Source organism: Caenorhabditis elegans, chromosome IV, assembly GCF_000002985.6.
Source record: "Caenorhabditis elegans chromosome IV".
NCBI lineage: Eukaryota > Metazoa > Nematoda > Chromadorea > Rhabditida > Rhabditidae > Caenorhabditis > Caenorhabditis elegans.
Genome location: NC_003282.8, coordinates 688,364 through 709,280, shown reverse-complemented (window position 1 = coordinate 709,280; position 20,917 = coordinate 688,364). Strand labels below are relative to the sequence as shown.

General features: G+C 39.4%; 2 protein-coding genes across 3 annotated transcripts; both read left to right on the top strand.

Annotated features, from left to right (window-relative positions):
- Positions 1-1,545: 1,545 nt before the first annotated feature.
- On the top strand, positions 1,546-10,582 carry cutl-26 (ZP domain-containing protein; the record flags this gene model as incomplete). 2 transcript variants are annotated; one of them, NM_171250.5, is made up of 8 exons in its annotated part: positions 1,546-1,613; positions 8,079-8,431; positions 8,484-8,574; positions 8,935-9,484; positions 9,535-9,696; positions 9,760-9,824; positions 9,951-10,060; positions 10,344-10,582. In NM_171250.5, 8 exons carry the CDS (start codon positions 1,572-1,574, stop codon positions 10,471-10,473), a joined length of 1,503 nt encoding a protein of 500 aa, NP_741298.2. In that variant the 3' UTR covers positions 10,474-10,582. The 2 variants fall into 2 exon arrangements, with proteins under 2 accessions (NP_741298.2, NP_741299.2); NM_171897.7 differs by having other exon boundaries at positions 1,572-1,613; positions 10,338-10,580.
- Positions 10,583-10,876: 294 nt separating this feature from the next.
- Positions 10,877-20,901, top strand: Y55F3C.17 (Translation initiation factor IF-2; the record flags this gene model as incomplete). Its single annotated transcript, NM_001364039.1, is given in 3 exon segments — positions 10,877-13,456; positions 13,459-20,627; positions 20,694-20,901. Coding segments are annotated over 3 exon segments (9,957 nt in total).
- Positions 20,902-20,917: the final 16 nt, after the last annotated feature.

Here is a 20,917-nt window from a genome sequence, read left to right as displayed (position 1 = left end):
TCCAATTCCATGCAATTCAAAGTCAAAAGTAGTCAAACAATTCCATCCCTCTTCTCGTCTTCTTCTCGATTCCACACATATTCTATTTGTACATACACATTTCCACACTCTGCACTCTCTCCAATCAGTGTACTCTCTCGGTTGGTGCAATTTTGGTGAGTAGAGAGAGAAGGCAGTCACCTTTCCCTATGCATTTTAATCCAGATATATTTGAACCAGAATTGGTTAGTGTACCCCAGAAGATTGAAATTAGATTTGGTATTTGTTTTTGGAATTTTTGATGTCTAAGCTTACCGAAATTTCATGAGAATATGTTTTCCAATTTGAATTTTCAAGCTCTTTTTTAGAAAATTTTTGGCAATCAATTTTTTCGACATTTTAAACAGATTTTTGGGCATTTGTAGCAGATTTTTTCGATATTTTTTTGGAAAAATGTTTTGGAAATATTTGGAATTTTTTAAGCCAATTTATTGAATATTATTCATGATAATTTCAAAGGCAATTTCTAGAACTGGGTTTGGAACATTTCTTTTTACAATTTTGTGATATTTACTCGGTTATTATTTGGAATTTTTTGACTTAAAAAAATTTATTTCAAACAGTTTTTGCCACATTTTTTGACACTTATTTTACAATTTCTCGAAATTCCACTGGATTTTGTTGGCAATTTTCTATAAATATTTGGAATTTTCCGACACAAGCAATTACTGAAAGCCAAGCCAACCCAGTTTCGACTTTAAATTTCAAAATTTCCTTTTTTTTAATTGAAAAAAAAGAAATATCTGAAATTGTTCCTATTGAAGCCAGTTTGTCAAAAAATCAAAAAATTGTAAAATTTCAAACGTTGATAATTTAATTAAGCGAAGTAACAAAAACAAGCCAATAATTAATATTTCCTTTGCCGCCTATACCTCTTTCCATCTCAACTGATACAAATTAAGGCTAAATTCATAATTCAGTAGACCCCCCCCCCCCCGTCTTCTCATTTCCTCATGTTTCCCCCTTCCGTAATGGGGGTCTCGTCGATGTTATGATGAAAGTGAACACCCGAAGTGGGCGGCTTATTGGAGGATCAACCCCTCGCTCCACCTGTCTCCTGGGGGCATTTTGTCGCCGTTTTCGTTTTCACCAACATCATTATTTCAAACTTTGAAACATTTTTTTGTTTGTTTGTCTTTTTGTTTCTGAAAAGAAAACTTTTGAGTATGCAGCCCCAACCGCTCCCACATAAATCCAATTTTATTTTTTCGCTCAATTTTTGCTCAATCATCTCAAAACTTCGGCTTCTTCTTTCACATCTTTTTCTCAAAATGTTTAAAAACGTTTTTTCTGCAATCAAAATCCCACTTATTGTTGTGTGCATGTGTTGCTCTTTTTCTTCTTTTTCTCCCCCCTCTCCTCCAATTCTAGCTCCAAGTTTCCTCGGTTACGCTCCCTTAGTTGCTCCGCTGGTGGCTCTCAGCTACAAGTTTCCTGTTTTTACGCTTTTTTATGGTCTGAAAAAGCTGCAAAAAAAAATCCTATAGATACATATTTTTTTCATTTTCAGGTGAGATGAAAAGTAGCGTCGAATGATTTCACTGGCGAAAATCCTTCGACTCTTTTTTATTGTGGTAAGTGGATTTTTTCAACGTTTTGAGATATGTTAAATATGAAAATCAAGCTTGTCATAGAATTTTACTTACTTCAGCTTTCCATTTGACAGTCTAGATTAATTCTAAACTTTTTTGGGTTACTGTAGCGCCAGAAGTACTCAGATAGACTGGAGTCACGGCAGAGCGATAGAAAATCACTGCTAATTAGCATTTATGTCACGGCTTAGTCAACCGCAGTAATTGTGCTTTTCCGCTGATTAGCGGTGATGTTTTGCTACGTAGTTATGCTTTCTTGCTAGCTAGTTTTGCTTTCATATTGGATTAAACTTTTATAAAACCATAAAAAATAACACGATTTATTATGAAAATGAAACAAAATGAAAAAACAACAGAAAAAAAACATTTAACGAAAAATGGAAAAAAAAACAAAAAAACAAGTTTCGAAAGTATCAGAAAACAGGAGAACTAGTGAATTTATGGGGAGTCTGGGATATGTTCCCTTCCAGCAGATTTCGAAGTTGATAGAGAGTTCGAAGATGATTGAAAGTTCGAAGTTGATGGAACTTGCTCCTCATCGATATCCTCGCTGCTCTTGTAGAATTGTGTGCAATCGATGATGGGACGCTTTGGCAGCACAATTTTTGGTGGATTCTGGCCGTCGTGTTTTGTTCGATACAAACCACGGGCATGATCGCTGCAAAAAGACATTTGTGAAAACATAGTTTTTCAAGTTAAAGAAAAATTCTATTCGCTGGCTTTTTAAAGTAAATAACAAGAAACCTACAATCTGACTTTGATATGATGCTTGAACAGCATATTGACCACACTTGGAAGGCGAGTAACGTCCACCTGGTCGTTGTCCAACTTGATTGCCGCAGCGAGAAGAGCTGAAAACGATTTTTATGTGGCTCGCCCATGTAAATCATAAACTAACCGGCTGGCCAATTTGTCAAGTCTCCTGGGAAGAAAGTAAGAGGCTCCGTCTTTTTGCTTGTCGTGAAGGATCCTTGTTGCTCTCTCGGAATCAGCTGAAATGTTAAATAGTCAAAAATAGAACGTAATATTTGATCGCTCACGTAGTCAATCCAGTGATTTGACATAGCATTGACAATTGATCTAACCGAGCCATGTTGAATGCTCAGCGCCGAAAACACGAGATTGACGTTGATAAACACTGAAATAGAATGTTCTTGGGGGCGGTTTTTATTTATGTTCTTGGTATACCAGTTTGATCCAAACTCGAAACTTCCAGCAGTTTGTGGTTCAGAAAATCGTTAGGGTTCAATTTTGCCATTTCTTCACCCTGTAAATAACATTTTCAAATGCTCAAAATCGTTCCATTCTTATAAACATACAAGTAAACGATTCTTCTCCATTGGTTTACTTTTCGGGTGCATTGATCGCTCAGTAACCAGTTCCTGCTGAAATTTTCTCCAATATTAATTGCAAATTCAAGATAGTAACTAAAACTGACCATGAGCATAACACCTCGAATTGCACCCATTGAAGCTTTAGACCAAGCATCCGGAGCAGTGCGGATCAACTCGTCAATCGATTCATAACTATAGTCAATTGATCCTCCAACGTTCTCTCCGAGTCTTTTCTAAAAGTCAACAATTTTGATCATGCCAGATTTTTGGAAAAAAAAACTTACCAAGAATCCTGGAGTTTGTTCGGTGGGGAGTGTGTGAGATGTAAGTCCTAGATCTACAATACAGATTTTTCCGCCTTTCTGAAATTAATTTATTTCCGAGCAACTCGAAATTAGCAGAAGTAAACACCTTCGCAATTGGATGCATATCCGGTTTGAACGATTTTCTAGGCAACGATGGACTTGATTGCATTGGCTCATGATTTGGTTGCTCCGGAAGAGCAATTTCCAGATGAGATTCTTCTTGTTGCTCCTCTTCAATCTCAATCGGCTCCTGTACAGGTTGCTCCATAAACTCTTCGTCATCTACGATCGTGATTTGAGCTTTTTGATGTCCAATCTCCTCTTCTTTTACAGGTGCCTGAAAATGACAGAAATATTAAAACTCATAGGAATAGGTTAGCTTTGGGTTCACATTTAATGTTATGTGGCTCCTTCCACTAACCTTAGCATTTCGGCGAGTAATACGGCGAGTCTTCACAACGATTTCCGTAGTTTCCGGTTGCCGTTTTCTTGTCGGCTTTGGAACTAATTTTGGTTTTTCTTCTTTAATGGGCTCGTATTTTGCCACTAGTTTCTCGAGGAATGACATGACTTTTTCTGAAATTGATTTTTAGATCTGTTAATAAAATAAGATTAAATAAGCAGGGTTGAACAGAACAGATTATCACATCAAATAAACACAAATTAATTGAAAGCGGATAAGCATTCATGAAAATATTAAAACAAACAACTTTTAAAAATCTGAAAGAATTCCTCAAGAACATAATGAGAACATTTTTCGAGCAAGGGGTAGAGACAAACATTTGTCAAAGAAGGGGGAGGTGCAGACATTTTTTCGAGCGGGGGGGGGGGGGACAGACAAAAGACAAACAAATTCAAAGCTATATGTGGTTATCAAAGTCAAGATAGACTGATACGGCGAGAAAATGGAAGAGCCACACAGTTGTTATTTCGCTTCACAACCACTGCATGTCCAACAATGGAATCGGCGGAAACCACGACAACTGTGTTTGTTAACGTGACACGACCTCCGAAACTCGATTTTGAAACTGAATCAACCCAGTTTTGAATATGCATTTGCGGTACATCCTCTTCATATAACTTGTTCGATATGTCAATCAAATGATCATTTGTGTTGCAGTATTTCTTCAAAATAAAACGAAGATCAGTGTTGTTTTCCTTCAACAGCATCCCAATAATCTTTGCAAATCGTACGCGAGCATATTCGATAAACGTAACATTTGAGTCATCTGTCTTTTTGTTGCAATAATTCGAATATCTGATGCCGTCGTGGTATACAACATTAAGGAAAACATCCCCGGTCTCGCAAAACTGTTGGTACTGCGGAGGGGTCGGAACAACCGATATTCGTTTGAGTCGCCTTAATAATCCAAGTTCATAGCACATTTTCAAGTTCGCTTCTGTTCGAAACTGGTGATTTGTGTGTAGACGGAATGCAGCTTCGGTTTTGATCTCTTGAAGAGCCGACATTCTGTAAAAACATTCTTGCTCCCTATTGTGCTCTAATTTTCTCACTTTCTCATGATGCTCATGCCCAGTCCATTGTAAATTTCCGGAACTAAAGTTCTTTGAATAGTGTGATAGAAGTACTCGAACCATTGAGTTGACAATGGAAATAAGCTACCGTACAGCTCAGTCATTCTTGCAAGGTGGTACAACACTTGCTGCAAAATAGTAATGGGTGTTAGTTGACGACAATTTCCATACATGTACTTTGATCCCATTCAACATTTCCGGTGCTCGTTTCACAATTAAAACTTCGATGGATTTGCTGATTTGTTCAATCTGTAAAGAATGGTCTACTTTTTTCAAGCAAAAACAATAAAAACTAACTTTCAAATGAAGAGTCTCGTCAGTGATTGATTGGGGTTCTATGCAAAGACGATAAAGTCCATGAATGCTGAGAATGATAGCCGATGATACACCTCCAAGTTCACCGGAAAATGCAGCTGCTACAACTATCGACTCGAAAATCTAAATGTGTGTTCACTTTGCAGAAATTAGCTGAACGAATCTTTTTACCAGTGCTTTCTCAGAACCAGTACACTGTGAAGCTTTGCCGGACAACGAACGAAATCGAGATGGAAGCGAAGGTGTTGATGAAAAATCCACCGATTTTGACGGGAACAAATTCCATTTCCCTTTGGAGAATAATGCTGAAAAATGAACACGTTTCGGGAGCATTCGGGCATTACTAGTGACCTGTATTGATATTGCTTAAAATTCCTTCTTCAAAACAATGAAACAAGTCAACCGGGCATAGATGCATATACAAAACATGCTTGTGGAAATGAGAATGCTGGTTTCTTTGACGAAGGCCATCGTTCATAGTCGAAGGGCACGATCCGGTGAGATTTTCGCGTACTATAAAGAGGTGATTATTTTTTTAATAATAGTTTTCATGATGCTTACGTGTTGTATACTCATCATTGATTTTGCACTCAGTTTCCTGGTTTAAGCAAAAGTTGCAAGAACCTGATGATCGGAGTCCACACTGATTGTATACGATTCGTCGTGCCTGAAACCAAACACTTGTTTTCAAAATTCTGAATTTTCATCTCACTGGATCGTCATGATTGGCACACGTGAGATCCGCTTTCCAGGCCACTCCCTCTGAGAAGAAGACATGTTCGTCCATTTGGAGCAGAATCCATTGTGTAAGTCTATCATGAATTTTCGTTGTCGGATTTTTGAACCCGATGAATAACGCTGCTAAAATGAGGGCCTGGGGAGAAGCTCGATGAACGTCTTCGAGATCCAAATTGAGTAAACTATATGGCCAAATGTTCTGACTGAAAACCAATTAAAATTTTTAGAGCCATCAAACTAAGATACTTACTTTCCATTTTTATGTACTTTGATTCCGTCGAAGCTACTCTCGAAGTGCATCCACATTTCATTATCTGCCATTTCGCTGAGTAGCTTTTTTTTAAAGATACCCTTATTTATTGGACTGGAGCTATTATATCCTTCCAAAATAGTTGTTTTAGTCTTCATCATGATATTCGCAAAACTATTCAATATAACTTCGAGCCATTTCTTGAGATCTCCGAAAATTAGTTGGCATTTCTCTTGCATATCTTCACATTTGCATCTGTAATGATATATTTCAGAAATTTAGTTTTATAATAAACCTACAGTTCGATATTCTGCGCACATAAATTACATACTTCTACAAGTGTTAGATGAGAGTCATTCAGTAGCAATTTTCTGAGAATGCTATCTTGTGAAACATTGTGAAAATGTAGATATCTCAAAATGGCTGCTTTCGAGTTGGTAGTAGTGATGAGGAAAAAAGTTGTTCTCAGATTTTGATCGCTCAGAGAACGACACAGTTGACTTCGCTCGTCGCATAGAGAAGAATCGCGTTGAGTGTCCAAATAAAATGACTCATCGGTTTCAGCTTCTTGATCGATCTCGTAATTTCCCACTTCATCGACCGGATAACGAATTTCCCCGTCTTCATCAATGAATCCTGTTGTTTCTTCGTCTTCGAGTTCATCTTCTACACCATCTTCCTTTTGTCGTTCTTCATCTGCAGTTGTTTCCGTCTCGAAGTTATCGGCCTGGGTGCTTGAATTTGATGGACCATTGCTTCCCGGCTGGTGAGAACCATGATTATTGTCCGTCGGGTCTGAAAGTAGTTATTTAGTCCCAATAAAATCATTTAAAAAATTTACCTAGAGCAACTATTGTCACGCTTTGAATCAGAAGACTCCGGGGTGCTGAATTCAAAATTCTTCGAACTGTTGTTCTTGGATTTCTGGCCATAATCCTCCGTTTCTAGCCGGGAATGATACAAATCTTTGAAAAACACACTGGAATTAACAATTAACACATATTGATAACATATCACACAAAAAATACAATAAAAAAGGTCAAAAAAATGAAATATGTGAAATACGACGAAGAAAAAACAAAATAAAATCAATAATCAATGTTCTGCTAGTTAGCAGTGGGTTTCTGCTAATTAGCAGTGCTTTTTAGCTAATTAGCAATGACCTGCTAATTAGCAGTGGTTCTCTGCTGATAAACTATGGCTTTACTAGCTTTTGCTGATTAGAAGTGATTTTCTGTCGCTCTGCCGTGACTCCAGTTTATCTGAGTACGCAACATCGACTACAGTAATCCAATACATCAGAGTTTTGAGATATAAATTTTTGGAATCTATGTGCTTGGGTGGAAAATGACAGGAAATTTGAATTTTATAACAAAACAATTTGAAAACTATTGTAAAATTATTTTTTCGGGAGATTTTTGTGGAAAGTATTTATTTTGTCGTTTTTTTTTCAATTTTAATTTGAAATTTTGAGTCCCTTGTTAAATTTCACGGCCATAAAATGTTTTCCAAGAGCCCAGCTTCGTTCAAAAATTCTTGGGTTACTGTAGCGCCAGAAGTACGCAAACACTAACTACAGTATTTCAATACACCAGAGTTTACGCGATTTCGAGATAAAGCTCCGGAAATTTTTGTGCTTGGGTGGAAAATAACAAGGAACTTGAATTTAATAATGAAATTCTTGTAGAAATAATTTGAAACCATATTTCTGAAGTTTTTAGTGGAAAGTATTGATTTCGTCTTTTTTTTCCAAATTGCAATAAAAATAGGTAAATTCTTTGTTAAATTCAATGTCCAAAACTGTTTTCCAATGGCCGAACAAACCTAATTAAAAATTTTTGGATCACTTTAGCGTCCGCTTTAGTAACCCAAAATAAAGTGTTTTGATGCATATTTCGGGAGATTTTTCGTCCGATTTCCAGACAAAAAATCTAAAAATGTTTCCAACTTCTAACTCTCTTTTTTCCAGCTCCCTCTCGTGAGCGGAGCCCTCAGTGTCTTCGAATCGGACGTCCGTTGGTCATGTTCCGAAGATGTTGTATCAGTATTTATTCGAACTTCCAAGCCGTTCGAAGGTCTAGTTCAAACTAGATCATCCGAATCCGAAGCCTGTCGAGTTCAAGGCTTCGGCACAAATGTGGCAGTCCTGAAGCTCAATTTGAAGTCTGACGAATGTGGTATAAAGTATGACGTGGCAAGTAAAACTTACTCGGTGACTGTTGATGTTCACTCCCATCCTGTTCTAATTGTCGAAGGTGACAAATCGGTGAATGTCACATGCCGAGAAATTGCCAATGGGACGCAGCATTATGCAAGTCAAATGTAAGACTTTGAAAATTTAGAATGTCGCATGACGTCACTTCTTTCGTTTCAGGACCAGTCAATCATCAGACTATCAGCTTCGAGTTTTGTCAAGCAGGCTGCCAGTGGATACTGTGAAATACTCACAACCTTATACTTTGCAGGTAAAAATTAAATGCACAAGTTACGGGCCTGCCTTTAAAAAATTTGAATTTCCTGGCAAAATATTTTTCAGGAATTTTTAATTTCCCGCAAACAATCTTCTTTAAGTTTCAATCATATTTCCTGTAGAAAATTCTAAATTTCTGTGGCGGGAATTCAAGTTTTAAGAGAACAAGATTTGACGGGAAATTCAAATATTCTGATAAATTTTTCTCCGAAAAATTAAACCTTAAAATTGAAATTTTCTTTAAAATTCAGATTTTTTTTTCAAAAATAGAGAAAATAAATTTTCCAAAATTATTGCATTACACTGTTAAAAAATCATTTTTTGTGTAAAAGACCAAACAAGAAATTTTTTTCAGATCCGTCCCTTGCCGAGCACCCAGCAAAACTCGTACAGCTTCTTCGTTGGCCAATGCATCGCCCAACCAGTCGGCGGAAACGTCACCGTCCAGCTCACAGACCCCGTCGGATGTGCACTTTTCAAATCAATTATGGGACACTTTGCAAGACGCGAATCTGTAGAAGAAGCCGAGATTCCATCAATGTTCCGATTCCCGAATGCAAAGCAGCTCAAGATCTCATGCATTGTGACGGAATGCGATGGAAGTTGCGAGGCAAGAACTTGCGATCAGGATTCTTCGGCTTCATCACTTTTAGAGAGGACCACTGCAAGTGCTGAGTCGGAAGAATTTCAGAGAGTGTCGATTATAGTGAATCTGGAAGAAGCTGATCTTCCAGTGCTAGCTGAAGCTGTGGATGAGCCGGTCATGGTGCATCATGTAGCAAGAGATGCTGAGACTCCACCGCCTAATTTGATTGTTCAAAAGTCAAGAGATGAAATCTATCAAACTGAATGTGTATCAGTTAATGAGTTTAATCTGCTATATTATCTCTGTATTTTCCTAGCTGGTAAGTATCTGTTTAAACTTTTGTGGAAAAATCTTTTGTTAAAATTCCAGTCTGCTCTATCGTCGGCTTTACCATGAACATCGTATTAGCTCTAATGCTGAAAAGACGATCTGCGAAAAAATCAAAAAGACATTCAATTCCCGTGGAGCAACTTCAAATTCCAAAATCATCGGTTGCTCCTCCAGATTTTTGGATTACGGAAAATGGAAAAGGTATTCAGTTCTTGTAGCCTGTGTTATTGAAATTCTGAAAAATTTAATGCTGAAGTTGTTCAGAAGAGCAAGAACCAGAACCATCATATTATGCTCCTCGACGTGATTCCTTCTCATCGTATGCATCTGTGAGTATATTTTTGTTGAAACTGTCACTTTTGCTTTCATAAATATATGTCTAGTTATTCAAGATTTTGAAGTTTGAAGCAATTTTATCTGTTTATATCACCGTCACCGTCAAAACTATTTTGCAGAAACCCAATCGTCGAGTTATCCCTATTACTGTAGCATCCGAGTACGGGGTTCCTGCATCGAGGAACTCTGATGCATCATCAGAAGGCAGAAGCAGCAACGAGATTTATAGGTGAGTGGGGGGGGGGGGGGGTGTATTTTAGAATGTATGTACATATTTATATGGCTCCAATTGTTGAAAATACTCAAAAAAAGTTCCGGATTTTATATTTCAGCTTGAAATATAAATTTTTATTTGAGCCATATTACTTCTCACGCTTAAATGTTTAAATGAATTTCTGGTATACCAAAAAAATTCGGAAGCTGTTAAATTGAACTTTGAGATTTGAAGCAGCAATATGAAATCAACAACCTGTGAACAAAACAATTTGACAAACATACATTTCAAGTTTCAGACGGCCGAACCAAATCGCTCTGACCCGCCCAGAAGCTCGTCACAGTAACTCCACGTTCATGACCCATTCGACGACAATGGAGACGGATTTGGATAGTCAAGCATCAAACCAGGCCACATCCTATCATTGAAATTTCTGAAAATTGAAACAAAGTTCTTCCTTACCGGTATTTAATATTTCGCAGTTCGATCTTATTTTCTGTATTTTTGTGTGACTTTTTACAATGTAATAAACTTTTTTCTTTAAACGTTCCTGATTGAAAACTTAAAAAAAAACAGAAAACAAAAAGAAAATGTATTTTTAGATCAACCAATAAACAAATTTTCTCAAAATACTTTTGGTCTTTTCGTTTCGTAAAGTTCTCTCTTTCGGTTTCCATGGAAATTGGCCGCGCCCCGTGAGACTTGCTGATAGAAAGCACTACACCGGATGATTGGAGTTTCCCCTTTTTGTATTACGCTTTTTGGTTTGCTGTTATGCTTTTTCTTTATTTTTTTCTATACTAATCTTCATTCAATCTGAATATTTTTTAGATGAACAGGCCCCTTGATAATATCCAGCACAAACCAGAAAAATTCGATGCAACAACAGAGAGTCGTGCTATGTTTGCTTCCACTAGTGGACAAAGAACACAACAAATTCGCCCGAGAGATCAGATGAATTGGCCGACAGGAAATGAAGCTCATAGAACAGTAAATAGGTCAGTTTATCAAGGTGGTACTGGAGAAAGATATGCTGCAGCAAGACCCAAAGATGGAATTGATCGTCCAACTGATTCTCTTGATTCTCAAACTATCAATCGTTCGACATATCAAGGTGGTACTGGAGAAAGATATGCTGCAGCAAGACCCAAAGATGGAATTGATCGTCCAACAGATTCTCTTGATTCTCAAACTATCAATCGTTCGACATATCAAGGTGGTACTGGAGAAAGATATGCTGCAGCAAGACCCAAAGATGGAATTGATCGTCCAACTGATTCTCTTGATTCTCAAACTATCAATCGTTCGACATATCAGGGAGGTACTGGAGAAAGATATGCTGCAGCAAGACCCAAAGATGGAATTGATCGTCCAACTGATTCTCTTGATTCTCAAACTATCAATCGTTCGACATATCAGGGAAGTACTGGAGAAAGATATGCTGCAGCAAGACCCAAAGATGGAATTGATCGTCCAACAGATTCTCTTGATTCTCAAACTATCAATCGTTCGACATATCAGGGAAGTACTGGAGAAAGATATGCTGCAGCAAGACCCAAAGATGGAATTGATCGTCCAACAGATTCTCTTGATTCTCAAACTATCAATCGTTCGACATATCAGGGAAGTACTGGAGAAAGATATGCTGCAGCAAGACCCAAAGATGGAATTGATCGTCCAACTGATTCTCTTGATTCTCAAACTATCAATCGTTCGACATATCAGGGAGGTACTGGAGAAAGATATGCTGCAGCAAGACCCAGAGATGGAATTGATCGTCCAACAGATTCTCTTGATTCCCAAACTATCAATCGTTCGACATATCAGGGAGGTACTGGAGAAAGATATGCTGCAGCAAGACCCAAAGATGGAATTGATCGTCCAACTGATTCTCTTGATTCTCAAACTATCAATCGTTCGACATATCAGGGAGGTACTGGAGAAAGATATGCTGCAGCAAGACCCAAAGATGGAATTGATCGTCCAACAGATTCTCTTGATTCCCAAACTATCAATCGTTCGACATATCAAGGTGGTACTGGAGAAAGATATGCTGCAGCAAGACCCAAAGATGGAATTGATCGTCCAACTGATTCTCTTGATTCTCAAACTATCAATCGTTCGACATATCAAGGTGGTACTGGAGAAAGATATGCTGCAGCAAGACCCAAAGATGGAATTGATCGTCCAACTGATTCTCTTGATTCTCAAACTATCAATCGTTCGACATATCAGGGAGGTACTGGAGAAAGATATGCTGCAGCAAGACCCACAGATGGAATTGATCGTCCAACAGATTCTCTTGATTCCCAAACTATCAATCGTTCGACATATCAGGGAGGTACTGGAGAAAGATATGCTGCAGCAAGACCCAAAGATGGAATTGATCGTCCAACAGATTCTCTTGATTCCCAAACTATCAATCGTTCGACATATCAAGGTGGTACTGGAGAAAGATATGCTGCAGCAAGACCCAAAGATGGAATTGATCGTCCAACTGATTCTCTTGATTCTCAAACTATCAATCGTTCGACATATCAAGGTGGTACTGGAGAAAGATATGCTGCAGCAAGACCCAAAGATGGAATTGATCGTCCAACTGATTCTCTTGATTCTCAAACTATCAATCGTTCGACATATCAAGGTGGTACTGGAGAAAGATATGCTGCAGCAAGACCCAAAGATGGAATTGATCGTCCAACAGATTCTCTTGATTCTCAAACTATCAATCGTTCGACATATCAAGGTGGTACTGGAGAAAGATATGCTGCAGCAAGACCCAAAGATGGAATTGATCGTCCAACAGATTCTCTTGATTCTCAAACTATCAATCGTTCGACATATCAAGGTGGTACTGGAGAAAGATATGCTGCAGCAAGACCCAAAGATGGAATTGATCGTCCAACTGATTCTCTTGATTCTCAAACTATCAATCGTTCGACATATCAGGGAAGTACTGGAGAAAGATATGCTGCAGCAAGACCCAAAGATGGAATTGATCGTCCAACTGATTCTCTTGATTCCCAAACTATCAATCGTTCGACATATCAAGGTGGTACTGGAGAAAGATATGCTGCAGCAAGACCCAAAGATGGAATTGATCGTCCAACTGATTCTCTTGATTCTCAAACTATCAATCGTTCGACATATCAGGGAAGTACTGGAGAAAGATATGCTGCAGCAAGACCCAAAGATGGAATTGATCGTCCAACAGATTCTCTTGATTCTCAAACTATCAATCGTTCGACATATCAGGGAAGTACTGGAGAAAGATATGCTGCAGCAAGACCCAAAGATGGAATTGATCGTCCAACAGATTCTCTTGATTCTCAAACTATCAATCGTTCGACATATCAAGGTGGTACTGGAGAAAGATATGCTGCAGCAAGACCCAAATTGCAATTGCTGGCGCAACAGGTTCGCGTGGCTCGCAAACTATCATTCGTTCGACATATCAAGGTGGAGCTGCAGAGATATATGCTGCAGCAAAGGCGCCAGATGGAATAGCTGGCGCAAGAGGTTTGCGTGACTCGCAAACTATCAATCGTTCGACATATCAAGGTGGTACTGGAGAAAGATATGCTGCAGCAAGACCCAAAGATGGAATTGATCGTCCAACTGATTCTCTTGATTCTCAAACTATCAATCGTTCGACATATCAGGGAGGTACTGGAGAAAGATATGCTGCAGCAAGACCCACAGATGGAATTGATCGTCCAACAGATTCTCTTGATTCCCAAACTATCAATCGTTCGACATATCAGGGAAGTACTGGAGAAAGATATGCTGCAGCAAGACCCAAAGATGGAATTGATCGTCCAACAGATTCTCTTGATTCTCAAACTATCAATCGTTCGACATATCAAGGTGGTACTGGAGAAAGATATGCTGCAGCAAGACCCAAAGATGGAATTGATCGTCCAACAGATTCTCTTGATTCTCAAACTATCAATCGTTCGACATATCAGGGAAGTACTGGAGAAAGATATGCTGCAGCAAGACCCAAAGATGGAATTGATCGTCCAACAGATTCTCTTGATTCTCAAACTATCAATCGTTCGACATATCAGGGAAGTACTGGAGAAAGATATGCTGCAGCAAGACCCAAAGATGGAATTGATCGTCCAACAGATTCTCTTGATTCCCAAACTATCAATCGTTCGACATATCAAGGTGGTACTGGAGAAAGATATGCTGCAGCAAGACCCAAAGATGGAATTGATCGTCCAACAGATTCTCTTGATTCTCAAACTATCAATCGTTCGACATATCAGGGAAGTACTGGAGAAAGATATGCTGCAGCAAGACCCAAAGATGGAATTGATCGTCCAACAGATTCTCTTGATTCTCAAACTATCAATCGTTCGACATATCAGGGAGGTACTGGAGAAAGATATGCTGCAGCAAGACCCAAAGATGGAATTGATCGTCCAACTGATTCTCTTGATTCTCAAACTATCAATCGTTCGACATATCAGGGAGGTACTGGAGAAAGATATGCTGCAGCAAGACCCAGAGATGGAATTGATCGTCCAACAGATTCTCTTGATTCTCAAACTATCAATCGTTCGACATATCAGGGAGGTACTGGAGAAAGATATGCTGCAGCAAGACCCAAAGATGGAATTGATCGTCCAACTGATTCTCTTGATTCTCAAACTATCAATCGTTCGACATATCAGGGAGGTACTGGAGAAAGATATGCTGCAGCAAGACCCAAAGATGGAATTGATCGTCCAACAGATTCTCTTGATTCCCAAACTATCAATCGTTCGACATATCAAGGTGGTACTGGAGAAAGATATGCTGCAGCAAGACCCAAAGATGGAATTGATCGTCCAACAGATTCTCTTGATTCTCAAACTATCAATCGTTCGACATATCAAGGTGGTACTGGAGAAAGATATGCTGCAGCAAGACCCAAAGATGGAATTGATCGTCCAACAGATTCTCTTGATTCTCAAACTATCAATCGTTCGACATATCAGGGAGGTACTGGAGAAAGATATGCTGCAGCAAGACCCAAAGATGGAATTGATCGTCCAACAGATTCTCTTGATTCCCAAACTATCAATCGTTCGACATATCAGGGAAGTACTGGAGAAAGATATGCTGCAGCAAGACCCAAAGATGGAATTGATCGTCCAACTGATTCTCTTGATTCTCAAACTATCAATCGTTCGACATATCAGGGAAGTACTGGAGAAAGATATGCTGCAGCAAGACCCAAAGATGGAATTGATCGTCCAACTGATTCTCTTGATTCCCAAACTATCAATCGTTCGACATATCAAGGTGGTACTGGAGAAAGATATGCTGCAGCAAGACCCAAAGATGGAATTGATCGTCCAACTGATTCTCTTGATTCTCAAACTATCAATCGTTCGACATATCAAGGTGGTACTGGAGAAAGATATGCTGCAGCAAGACCCAAAGATGGAATTGATCGTCCAACTGATTCTCTTGATTCTCAAACTATCAATCGTTCGACATATCAAGGTGGTACTGGAGAAAGATATGCTGCAGCAAGACCTAAAGATGGAATTGATCGTCCAACTGATTCTCTTGATTCCCAAACTATCAATCGTTCGACATATCAGGGAAGTACTGGAGAAAGATATGCTGCAGCAAGACCCAAAGATGGAATTGATCGTCCAACAGATTCTCTTGATTCTCAAACTATCAATCGTTCGACATATCAAGGAGGTACTGGAGAAAGATATGCTGCAGCAAGACCCACAGATGGAATTGATCGTCCAACAGATTCTCTGATTCCCAAACTATCAATCGTTGACATATCAGGTGGTACTGGAGAAAGATATGCTGCAGCAAGACCCAAAGATGGAATTGATCGTCCAACTGATTCTCTTGATTCTCAAACTATCAATCGTTCGACATATCAAGGTGGTACTGGAGAAAGATATGCTGCAGCAAGACCCAAAGATGGAATTGATCGTCCAACTGATTCTCTTGATTCTCAAACTATCAATCGTTCGACATATCAAGGTGGTACTGGAGAAAGATATGCTGCAGCAAGACCCAAAGATGGAATTGATCGTCCAACTGATTCTCTTGATTCTCAAACTATCAATCGTTCGACATATCAAGGTGGTACTGGAGAAAGATATGCTGCAGCAAGACCCAAAGATGGAATTGATCGTCCAACAGATTCTCTTGATTCCCAAACTATCAATCGTTCGACATATCAAGGTGGTACTGGAGAAAGATATGCTGCAGCAAGACCCAAAGATGGAATTGATCGTCCAACAGATTCTCTTGATTCTCAAACTATCAATCGTTCGACATATCAGGGAGGTACTGGAGAAAGATATGCTGCAGCAAGACCCAAAGATGGAATTGATCGTCCAACAGATTCTCTTGATTCTCAAACTATCAATCGTTCGACATATCAGGGAGGTACTGGAGAAAGATATGCTGCAGCAAGACCCAAAGATGGAATTGATCGTCCAACAGATTCTCTTGATTCCCAAACTATCAATCGTTCGACATATCAAGGTGGTACTGGAGAAAGATATGCTGCAGCAAGACCCAAAGATGGAATTGATCGTCCAACAGATTCTCTTGATTCTCCAACTATCAATCGTTCGACATATCAAGGTGGTACTGGAGAAAGATATGCTGCAGCAAGACCCAAAGATAGAATTGATCGTCCAACTGATTCTCTTGATTCTCAAACTATCAATCGTTCGACATATCAGGGAGGTACTGGAGAAAGATATGCTGCAGCAAGACCCAAAGATGGAATTGATCGTCCAACAGATTCTCTTGATTCTCAAACTATCAATCGTTCGACATATCAAGGTGGTACTGGAGAAAGATATGCTGCAGCAAGACCCAAAGATGGAATTGATCGTCCAACAGATTCTCTTGATTCTCAAACTATCAATCGTTCGACATATCAAGGTGGTACTGGAGAAAGATATGCTGCAGCAAGACCCAAAGATGGAATTGATCGTCCAACAGATTCTCTTGATTCTCAAACTATCAATCGTTCGACATATCAAGGTGGTACTGGAGAAAGATATGCTGCAGCAAGACCCAAAGATGGAATTGATCGTCCAACAGATTCTCTTGATTCCCAAACTATCAATCGTTCGACATATCAAGGTGGTACTGGAGAAAGATATGCTGCAGCAAGACCCAAAGATGGAATTGATCGTCCAACAGATTCTCTTGATTCCCAAACTATCAATCGTTCGACATATCAAGGTGGTACTGGAGAAAGATATGCTGCAGCAAGACCCAAAGATGGAATTGATCGTCCAACAGATTCTCTTGATTCTCAAACTATCAATCGTTCGACATATCAAGGTGGTACTGGAGAAAGATATGCTGCAGCAAGACCCAAAGATGGAATTGATCGTCCAACAGATTCTCTTGATTCTCAAACTATCAATCGTTCGACATATCAGGGAGGTACTGGAGAAAGATATGCTGCAGCAAGACCCACAGATGGAATTGATCGTCCAACAGATTCTCTTGATTCCCAAACTATCAATCGTTCGACATATCAGGGAGGTACTGGAGAAAGATATGCTGCAGCAAGACCCAAAGATGGAATTGATCGTCCAACAGATTCTCTTGATTCTCAAACTATCAATCGTTCGACATATCAGGGAGGTACTGGAGAAAGATATGCTGCAGCAAGACCCAAAGATGGAATTGATCGTCCAACAGATTCTCTTGATTCTCAAACTATCAATCGTTCGACATATCAAGGTGGTACTGGAGAAAGATATGCTGCAGCAAGACCCAAAGATGGAATTGATCGTCCAACTGATTCTCTTGATTCTCAAACTATCAATCGTTCGACATATCAAGGTGGTACTGGAGAAAGATATGCTGCAGCAAGACCCAAAGATGGAATTGATCGTCCAACTGATTCTCTTGATTCTCAAACTATCAATCGTTCGACATATCAAGGTGGTACTGGAGAAAGATATGCTGCAGCAAGACCCAAAGATGGAATTGATCGTCCAACTGATTCTCTTGATTCTCAAACTATCAATCGTTCGACATATCAAGGTGGTACTGGAGAAAGATATGCTGCAGCAAGACCCAAAGATGGAATTGATCGTCCAACAGATTCTCTTGATTCTCAAACTATCAATCGTTCGACATATCAAGGTGGTACTGGAGAAAGATATGCTGCAGCAAGACCCAAAGATGGAATTGATCGTCCAACAGATTCTCTTGATTCTCAAACTATCAATCGTTCGACATATCAAGGTGGTACTGGAGAAAGATATGCTGCAGCAAGACCCAAAGATGGAATTGATCGTCCAACTGATTCTCTTGATTCTCAAACTATCAATCGTTCGACATATCAAGGTGGTACTGGAGAAAGATATGCTGCAGCAAGACCCAAAGATGGAATTGATCGTCCAACTGATTCTCTTGATTCTCAAACTATCAATCGTTCGACATATCAAGGTGGTACTGGAGAAAGATATGCTGCAGCAAGACCCAAAGATGGAATTGATCGTCCAACAGATTCTCTTGATTCTCAAACTATCAATCGTTCGACATATCAGGGAGGTACTGGAGAAAGATATGCTGCAGCAAGACCCAAAGATGGAATTGATCGTCCAACAGATTCTCTTGATTCTCAAACTATCAATCGTTCGACATATCAGGGAGGTACTGGAGAAAGATATGCTGCAGCAAGACCCAAAGATGGAATTGATCGTCCAACAGATTCTCTTGATTCTCAAACTATCAATCGTTCGACATATCAAGGTGGTACTGGAGAAAGATATGCTGCAGCAAGACCCAAAGATGGAATTGATCGTCCAACTGATTCTCTTGATTCTCAAACTATCAATCGTTCGACATATCAAGGTGGTACTGGAGAAAGATATGCTGCAGCAAGACCCAAAGATGGAATTGATCGTCCAACTGATTCTCTTGATTCTCAAACTATCAATCGTTCGACATATCAGGGAAGTACTGGAGAAAGATATGCTGCAGCAAGACCCAAAGATGGAATTGATCGTCCAACTGATTCTCTTGATTCTCAAACTATCAATCGTTCGACATATCAGGGAAGTACTGGAGAAAGATATGCTGCAGCAAGACCCAAAGATGGAATTGATCGTCCAACTGATTCTCTTGATTCTCAAACTATCAATCGTTCGACATATCAAGGTGGTACTGGAGAAAGATATGCTGCAGCAAGACCCAAAGATGGAATTGATCGTCCAACAGATTCTCTTGATTCCCAAACTATCAATCGTTCGACATATCAAGGTGGTACTGGAGAAAGATATGCTGCAGCAAGACCCAAAGATGGAATTGATCGTCCAACAGATTCTCTTGATTCTCAAACTATCAATCGTTCGACATATCAAGGTGGTACTGGAGAAAGATATGCTGCAGCAAGACCCAAAGATGGAATTGATCGTCCAACAGATTCTCTTGATTCTCAAACTATCAATCGTTCGACATATCAAGGTGGTACTGGAGAAAGATATGCTGCAGCAAGACCCAAAGATGGAATTGATCGTCCAACAGATTCTCTTGATTCTCAAACTATCAATCGTTCGACATATCAAGGTGGTACTGGAGAAAGATATGCTGCAGCAAGACCCAAAGATGGAATTGATCGTCCAACAGATTCTCTTGATTCTCAAACTATCAATCGTTCGACATATCAAGGTGGTACTGGAGAAAGATATGCTGCAGCAAGACCCAAAGATGGAATTGATCGTCCAACAGATTCTCTTGATTCTCAAACTATCAATCGTTCGACATATCAAGGTGGTACTGGAGAAAGATATGCTGCAGCAAGACCCAAAGATGGAATTGATCGTCCAACAGATTCTCTTGATTCTCAAACTATCAATCGTTCGACATATCAAGGTGGTACTGGAGAAAGATATGCTGCAGCAAGACCCAAAGATGGAATTGATCGTCCAACTGATTCTCTTGATTCTCAAACTATCAATCGTTCGACATATCAGGGAGGTACTGGAGAAAGATATGCTGCAGCAAGACCCAAAGATGGAATTGATCGTCCAACTGATTCTCTTGATTCTCAAACTATCAATCGTTCGACATATCAGGGAGGTACTGGAGAAAGATATGCTGCAGCAAGACCCAAAGATGGAATTGATCGTCCAACTGATTCTCTTGATTCTCAAACTATCAATCGTTCGACATATCAGGGAGGTACTGGAGAAAGATATGCTGCAGCAAGACCCAAAGATGGAATTGATCGTCCAACTGATTCTCTTGATTCTCAAACTATCAATCGTTCGACATATCAGGGAGGTACTGGAGAAAGATATGCTGCAGCAAGACCCAAAGATGGAATTGATCGTCCAACTGATTCTCTTGATTCTCAAACTATCAATCGTTCGACATATCAAGGTGGTACTGGAGAAAGATATGCTGCAGCAAGACCCAAAGATGGAATTGATCGTCCAACTGATTCTCTTGATTCCCAAACTATCAATCGTTCGACATATCAAGGTGGAGTTGGTGATAGGTCAAATATAATCAAGCATGGGACGACTCTTGAATTCGGATCAGGGAAAGTGACAGATCAATCCGTATCAAGGTGAGTTTATTTGTGATGTACTTTGAAACAATTCCCTAATTCTGCAATTCTCCGAATTATTTTCAGATTGACATACACCCAATTTCCCATCGAACGAATGTCATTGTCAGTTCCAGTGGAAAAGTGGATCACTGCAGGAATGTCGTTTCCAACGGAGTACCTGACTGAACAAAAAAGCTCATTCCGTCCGAAACCGGCCAACTCAGAGTGCCCAGCTGTTCGTATAGTGAGCTCAAAGAAAAGAGCACCAAATCAGCACATGTACTTGTATTAGATTGTCTTTCTTTTTT